Below are 8,804 nucleotides of genomic sequence, written 5' to 3'. Positions count from 1 at the left end.
TAACGCTGGAGTTCATTATATTAGATGACTCGTGAGGGACAAATGAATATGCTCAGTGTCATCACAGTATATCCTGACTTTTAGTTGAAAATGTAGGTCTTTCTCCACAAAACTGGATCCTAAACCTGCAGGGTTTAAATGCAGGTTCACAACATCCAGGAATTTGATCCCGCTCCCTCAGGGCAAACACATACTACTCACATATCGTTGTAACATGACAGAGTCGCCACATCTCCCACAGAGCCCTCACTGATGAGAGGTTTTGGAGGGATGACGTACACGTCGAACCTCTGCTTGTAGGCACCGCTAAAAAGCAGGATTTCAATCTTGTGTGTGATCTGTCTTTGTGACAACGCTGGGGGGGTTAAGACCTTCAGATGGAGGACTCTGGAAAAGTGAGGACATTTTGGCCGGTACGTGTTTGAGAACATACGTGGGCTTTGGTTAGGATAAGGGGTTAAGTTTGAGATCACTATGTAATGGTTCAAATGAGGGTAATGAGCTAGAGAACACTTTATTTCAAGGATGTTCTCACAAAGACAGAAGCAGAAGCTGTGTGTGTGTAGTTATTATGAGCGGTGTGAAGATTATGAACTGGTTGCTTATTAGCTTCTGTTCTACTTCCCAAAGCAGTCTGAGATACGAATTCTGCACATGTTGTCCAGCAGCCCCATAGTCCATTTACCAACGGGTGATCAATGTAAAACCCCACACAAATATTTTGCCTAATGCCTTTGAAGAATTTGATAAATAAAGTAACATATGAAGATAAGGATCCGATAAGGATCCACGGATTATCTCCATGGTTTCTGTTTATTCCGGTGCAACCATGCAAATGACCTGGGTCAATATATCAATCAGCTACTTTGAAAAGCCTCAAGTAAATGACTGAACTGACTTCATCATTACAAGAAAATACAGCTTTCTTCAGAAGGTTTTGTCATCTTTAAGTGTAAGCATGCTGCTCTGCTATGTGTGTGACTGTAGTGGCTGAACTACCCTTCTGCATTATAACAAGAGGTAAATGTTGCTAAGCTAAGCTAAGCTACAGCAATTAAAGTAGTTTAATAAATATATATATTCATATATTTAGTAATATAATTTAAAACAACATGAACAAAGGAAGTAGTTGCTATTATTTAAAAAAATAAAATATATAAATATAAATAATTGGTAAGAAGATAAAAATGATAATAGATATACAGTATATTATGGTGTGTGTATGTCTCTGTGGGTCAGAGGGAGGGGCCAACCACTGCACCTGTAACTCAGCACCTGGGAGGCGACAGACAGGCGTGAACGTGGATAGGAAACTAGGGCACACTTGGGATCATGCCTTGTGGACTGCCAACGAGGCAAATTAGCTTTCACTTAAAGAGTAACTGCTGAATGCTGCAGCAGCATGACATTACAAAGCAATTTGGCCTTTCTAGTATGGTGCAGTTCTGGCTGATTATGGAAGAAACAGGGATTACAAGGTGACACTCCTTATCACTAACAGGCGTTCTTTTTCGAGGGGCTGAATTCAGAAGTTTACTCCTTTTTGGAGTGAAAAGGGTGGACATTGATCCTAAAACCTACTGAAGCCATCCATAGCTGGGAAGAAACATTTCAAAAAGGTGAGTGTTTGGCATTGCAAAGCCATTGGTGAAAAGTAACAATGTACAGGTCTTAAGTAAAAGTAAACCATTACAAATGAGTACTGCTTTATATACTTCTACTGTGCTCCACTCGTTTTTTTCACTGATTAAGATGTGACACAAACATATCAATACATAGATATGCCTGTGAAGTAGTCATGTTACCATATATTTCATCTAGTAATGTGTATATGAAATACCAAAGTGTAACACGGATGTTCCCATGCAATAGACTTGGCTAATTATTAGTGTGTTGGTTAGGACTGACGCCTCACAGCTTGAATTTGTGTGGCTTTGCTTTGTCGGCTGCTGGTCAGCCGCTCAGAGAGTCCTGCTGCGTTTCCCTGACCAAACGGTTATTTTTGACATATCTTCTGCTGTATATTGGAGGGGACAGCTTGGTATTTTCTCAATATTGGGACACGACCCCCCCCCCCCCCCCAAAGAATGCGTGGTTACGCCCTTGCATAAAGGAAACGGTTAGTGGGAAAAAGCTGTGTCTTGTGGTATTGGTGTACAGTGCTCTGTAGCGCCTACTAGAGGGGGGAGTCTGAACAGGTTGTTCCACTGTTTGAAAGTCTGCAGTGATCTTTCCTGCCCGTTTCCTGACTCTGGAGGTGTACAGGTCCAGGATGGAGGGCAGGCTGCTGCCGGCCTGATGATTGGCTGTGGTCTGATCCTGTTCTGTTTAGTGTCCGATCAAAACCACCTAGTGATGGAAGGACAGAGAACACACTGGATGATGGATGAGTAAAACAAGACCACCAGCTCATGAGGGAAGTTGAACTTCCTCTGAGTATTGTGTGTATTGTGAGTATTGTATTTGTATGCAGACTCATCTGCCCGTGATGTGGCCGATGACCGTTGTGTCCTTTGAGAACTTCCGGAGCTTGACCGTCGTGTCCTGTAGATCAGGGGTGCCTACACGTTTTTGGTTCGCAAGCTACTTTTCATTCGACCAAGTCACGGAGATCTTGTCTTGCCGAGGCCACATCGCCATGGAGATGGAATCGTGTAATGCGTAACATATGAGTGGGCAGATTTTTCAAAAAATTGAATGGATGAAAGGTTCCAGCCAATATGGTCCAGTGATCATCTACCTGGCAGGCATGACAACCTTTGAACCTCTTGGTTGGGAGCCCAGTAACAACACCCAGACAATTGTGTCTGCGGATACAATCATATGTTTGAAATGTGTTATATGATTTAAAACACTACTCAGAGTGTTAGTGTAGTTTTTGTGTAAGGTTCTACTAGATTACATCATTAATACGCAACAGCACAATATTGACTCTTTAGTTTTTCACCATGTTTGCCAGGTGCGTGCATTCCTCTGTCTGTCTACAGTTTATCTACTGGACCCTTCAGCAGGGTGAGCTCCGCCCTGCTTGATGAATTTATGAGATGAATGCATACAACATTTATGAGAGTTATTAGAGGTTGTGTGTGTGTGTGTGTGTTGTTGCTTGCGCTCAGACAGTTGTTGGCGGTGGGGAAAGGTTCTATTCACAGGGTTCGTTCAGGTTTGCCCTTAAATGAAACGATAACCAAATGGTTCCTGTTTCTTGTGTCTCAGGGACAGACAGATGAAAGACAGCACGCAACAAAAGGTGCAGTGTTTAGTAATAACATTTGCTTTGTAAATGAAATAATCAAGAAGACGTAAAACTACAAATGAGGATAAAAAAATATAAAATAAAAATATAAAATGCCAGGAAGGATATTCTAATTGCTGTTTTGTAAGAGTTTGTGGATTTTGTTTCTTGTTTTTGCTGTCATATCTACATTCATAGAGGTTTCACTTAGTATTCCAATCACATGTGTGTAATCCAACATCCCTGAACAATTATAGGCTCACATGCAACACAATTACGTTTTTCTTTTCTTTCATTTAATGATGCTCTCTATCTCACACATAATTAGTTTTTTGTCTGTAATTTTGTAAAATATTTTAATATTATAAAGGTGGGGGCTTCAATAGGGACCCATTGAGATTAATTTATATCCATTATATTTGTTTATTTTGTATTGGTCGAATTGTTCAAATAAATACAAATATAAATATATATATACATATATAAAAATTAAAATTGAAATAAGCTAGTGAGAATTTGCATATAACGTCAAGATACTGGACCACTATCTTGGTTTAGCACATTAGCATGCTAAGATTTGGTCCTTTTAGCAACAACACAGAGTTGAGCCCTGGCTTATGGGACAGTCAGTATAAATGATCCCATGAAGCCAGGTATCGTGCTCAATGAAACGCAAATCAAGAGTTAAAATAATTCACTCATTTGACTTGCTGGTGGCTCTGGATTAAAACTCAAGGGCCTTAATAAAATCAAATGAGGTTAAATGATAAAATGTCGTCATGGTAACTACTCGTGACTACAATGATCATTATATAGCCATCCCGACTAAGCAGCTGAACTAAGCCGACATAACACCACAACAGGAACGCTGAATCTTTTTTATTTTCAGTTACAAATCCATCCCCCCCCAAACACACACACGCGTCCTTACACAGAGCGGCCAAGAAGTCGATACTCGCTGTCACTTCAAAGTTAAATATGTTCATGAAAGGGAACAAAGGCTGCCAAACAAAAACCAACATGCACAGCGTATCACGTCTTCGTGAAAAATAGAAAGAGAGTGGAAGAGAAGCAATAAAACAATGTGGATTGGTTTCTGTTTACTCAGCTGCTTAAAAAGGGGCCAGAAGGCAACCAGGAACTGACCTGCAGCCGGTTTGCATGCCATCTGGGACAGTTTGCTGAATTTGACCTATTTTGAAGTCTGAATAATGGAATAGTTAACCACAAGACGTCACACCTTAGCATTGGTAGATCATCTGTTGTTTATAATAGTATTTATTTATTTCCCTTTCTACACTATTCGGAGGTTCCTGATTTGCTAGTAAACAAACATCCATGTAGTGGACTTCTATAAATCTATTGGCTCAGCTTCATCTCTCTCTATAACACACACACACAAAAACTCTGGATGTGACACACTCACTGTAACTGGAGCATGTGTGCCTCAACAGCATATGGAAGCTATTAAATGACACTGAATTATTGACAGTGTCATGGGAGGATAGGTAAGTGCTCTGAAAAACACACACACGCACATTGCGACAAGCCCAAAGTTGTGTAAAGACAGAGACATGCGCACCAACTGGGTTGCAGATGAGTCTTTTAATCTCTTTTTTAATAGTTTTTCTTTTACCCAGCCTATATCTATTGTGTTTTAATCTTTTTTTTTTAAATTCCTCTTCAGGACCCCCTCCCCCCCTTGTACATCCATCATGGCAGAGCCGTCTCCGAGTTGGTGGAAGCTGACTTTCCTCAGGAGGAAGAATTCCCAGCCCAAAGTCCAGTATGAAATCCCTGCGGCGTTGGTTACCAACAGTGCCACAGCCCATCATGGATCCAGCACAGGGGGAGCTGCCCTCCACCCGGAGGAGGGGGCACTGGACGCCCGACTGGAGAGGATCATGGATAAGACGTTGGCCAGCAAAGGGCGCAATGTCAAGGTGTCTCACTCCGGGAGGTTTAAGGAGAAGAAGAAAGTGCGTGCTGCGCTGGCGGGGAACCCAGAGATGTTGCCTGGGGAGGGCGCAGCGAAGGACGCGGCCCATCCAGAGGGGCAGTGAGAGGACACAAGTGCACATTGGAAAATGACAGCAACGCATTCATAGGGAGATTGTGTAATGGGGAGTTTGAATGTACCGCTCTCTTTCCTTGCCCTCAGTCAATGGAGGCTAAAATTGGGGGAAACTCTAAAACTCAATGTCTTCCAGGGAAGAAACCAATTTCACAATCACCACAAAGACACAAATCAGTCTGAGTGAAATTTAGACTCTCACTTGATAAACATATGCCTGTTTCATATTATCTACCATTTTCAAAACATGAATCATCCATAAATAAAATCATCATTAAATCAAACCTTTTAAAAACATCTTAAACACACTTAGTCTGAGACTACTGCTTAGTGCTTACTGCTTATCAGCTCTACAGCTTCACCCCTCGAGCTTTCACTGGAGCACCAACGAACTACAGTACATGCCTTGAAAACCACGTCACACAGCCCACGTGCACGTGTTTCCTTTGTTGGTGCCAGTGAAGCCCAGCAGGGGGCAGCCTTCCTCCAACCAGAAACCTTGCTGCCAATCCAAGCTCTGTCCTCATAAAATAAGATTTCTACTGTACTTTGTAAAAACAGCTTCATGAATAAATGAGTAAATATCATCTGATTTTATGCGGGGTTTTATTTCCATCTTTAATCTTTAATATTTATATGTAAATTAAATATGACAGGCTGAAAGCACTCTCAGTTCATCTCGTTTTGTACGTCTCCACGATTTCACTGGTTATCCTGTTTAATGCGTCACACTGCAATGACTTGTGGGCAAAGTCAGCATTCTTTGCTGATCTATGGAAAAGGTTCATAAAGTGCTCAAACTGTCTGCCACAAAGCCCTCAAACGGTTGACAGTGCGACGGGCGGAGTGGAGATAAGGATCAGGCTCTTTTCTCTGGTTATTCTGTCACACTTAGTCTCAGAAGCTTGTTCAGAATGTAATCGTTTTTACAGCATCTGTAATAGAATTATCATCCAATCTAACCACACTGCCACTTACCAATACAAGTCCAGATTATGGATGAAATGAAAGAAAACATGTTGAGTCTATATTTCATCTGAGGTTCTCCCACAGTTGGTCTCTCTAGTGCATATATAATTGTACGCTTTTGATAAAAGCGTCAGCTAAATGACATGCAATGTAATGTAATGTAATGTAATATATAAAGTATGCACTATAGCTATGAATAATGAAAACTTTACAATTCATTTGTTTATTCCTAAATGAAGTTAATTTTTTTGTTCTTTATGATTTTTCATTAATACTTGTCCATTCACCTGAGGTATTGTCCATTAAGAATGAAAAATTGCTGCATGTTAAATGACAGTTTCAAACGTGAACATTTGCAAGGTGCTGCTGTGGTCACTGCCGACCACAAGAGGGAGTCCTCTCCTCACCTCAAAGCTCCTGAGGATTCTTTCCTTCTTCTGTAGAGTGCTGCATGATGACGTATGCTTTAGGCCAACAGCCCCGGGTGCCTCAGTCTAATGATGCTGAAGTCTAAACGAGACTCAATCCATCCAAAGGAAACAACTGTACACATTACACTCTGTGCATAAACATGATCAAAGCTCACATCTTAAATCAGAGGTCTTCAAAAGTGGGTTTGCCATCACTAAGGGGTTCGCGGAGGTTCTGCACAGAGTTTGGACCTTTCCGGTTGATTAGACAATTTTTCATGTTTCTTTCATATTTGGATTTTCCTTCCATTTCTTTTCACAAATTTGGATATCTTTAAATTGAATCTAAGATATTTTAACAAATACATAAACGGAGGAAGAAAATGTTATCTTTCCTTTTTCAACAAATATAACAGACCATAAAGTGTCCACATCTATGTTTAAAACTAAAATTGTTATTTGAATATCTTATATGCATGATTATCAAGAAAAAGGCTTGTTAATAAATGCCGTTGTCCCGTTGTCACTCAATAATATAATAATAAGGTGTGTTTATACATAGCACGAGTCCCAGTTTAATATAAAACACGATTTTATACAATGCATCAGGGGTGCCTGCTCCATCTCCATCCGAAAAACTGAAAAGCCCCCTGTCGTAAACAATAAGGTGCAATAGAATCCACACACTCTCTTTGGAACACCTCTCGCTTACCGACACATACATCAACATAGAAATAAATCATATTCACCAAGCTTCCATTTTGAAATGATACAACTGCCTGCTAAAAACATGTGTAAGAGTAGAGTTGAGCCTATATGATGGATCAGACTTAACCCACAAAACAGGTTGGTTCACATAAATGTTTTTTCGGTCCAATCTCTTCTCCGAGGTCTCATTGGACGAGGGCCCCAGACACCCCGCCCATCTTCATGAGACACCACCATAATAACACGTAGACATCACGATAACACAACGTTTTTTTACCCAACGGTTTGAAAAGCGTAGTACACATGTTTTCCTTGAATCCGGGATCAGGAAACGTTTATTGCCATCATATGTCAGACATACATGGAATTAGACTTGGCGGTTGGTGCATGACGGCAGACAGTACAATAATGGACCACAGACAACGTAGTGCAGGAATAAGATAAAAATATAATAAAATATATGCTATGGGTTAGTACGCTAAACCTATGGGTTAGTTAGTTAATGAATAAAATAAAAATAAAGATAAAGTGCACCAGCTAACAGAAAGCGACAAGTGAAAGTGACAAAGTGTATGTACACGGAGTGAGAGTCAGTCAGTGGGGGACTCGGGCTCTGTTTACGGGAAGAAACTGATCGTGTGGCGGGAGGTCTTGATGGACCTCAGCCTCCTGCCGGATGGAAGGGGCACAAACGGGTTGTGTCCAGTGTGGGAGGGGTCGGCTACAATCTTTCTGGCCCGCTTCAAAGTCCTGGAAGCGAACAAGTCCTGGAAATACGGCAGATTGCAGCCAATCACCCTCTCTGCAGAGCGGATGACACGCTGCAGCCTGCCCTGGTCCTTGGCTGTGGCTGCAGCGTACCACATGGTGATGGAGGAGCAGAGGATGGACTCAATGATGGCGGTGTAGAAGTGCACCATCATCGTCTTTGGGAGGTTGAATTTCTTCAGCTGCCTCTGCTGAGCCTTTTTGGTGATGGAGCTGATGTTCAGCTCCCACTTGCGGTCCTGGGTGATGATGGAGCCCAGGAAACGGAAGGAATCCACATTGGTGACAGGGGAGTCACAAAGGGTGAGGGGGGAAGGTGGGGGTGCGTACTTCCTAAAGTCCACGACCATCTCCACTGTCTTCAGGAAATTGAGCTCCAGGTTGTTCTGGCTGCACCACGTCACCAGATGGTTAGACTCCCACCTGTAGGCGCACTCATCCCCACCAGAGATCAATCCAATGAGGGTGGTGTCATCCGCAAACTTCAGGAGCTTGACAGACTGGTGACTGGAGGTGCAGCTGTTGCTGGATTTTGACTCTGTGTACAAGTCTTTGTCCCCACTCCTGAATGACTGATCCTTCAAGCACCAAGATAAGAAATACAATTTATTTTCACACATTATTGACATATTCTGTTACA

General features: G+C 41.8%; 1 protein-coding gene across 1 annotated transcript; it reads left to right on the top strand.

Annotated features, from left to right (window-relative positions):
* Positions 1-4,930: 4,930 nt before the first annotated feature.
* On the top strand, positions 4,931-5,925 carry LOC119220314 (proline-rich protein 15-like protein A). The gene has a single exon (XM_037476230.2). It carries the CDS (start codon positions 4,951-4,953, stop codon positions 5,296-5,298), a length of 348 nt encoding a protein of 115 aa, XP_037332127.2. The 5' UTR covers positions 4,931-4,950; the 3' UTR covers positions 5,299-5,925.
* The last annotated feature ends 2,879 nt before the right edge of the window (positions 5,926-8,804 follow it).

The sequence above is a fragment of the Pungitius pungitius genome, chromosome 12 (genome assembly GCF_949316345.1).
Source record: "Pungitius pungitius chromosome 12, fPunPun2.1, whole genome shotgun sequence".
Classification (NCBI taxonomy): domain Eukaryota; kingdom Metazoa; phylum Chordata; class Actinopteri; order Perciformes; family Gasterosteidae; genus Pungitius; species Pungitius pungitius.
The sequence above is the reverse complement of the archived record's forward strand: the minus strand, read 5'-3'. Positions and strand labels throughout refer to the sequence as shown.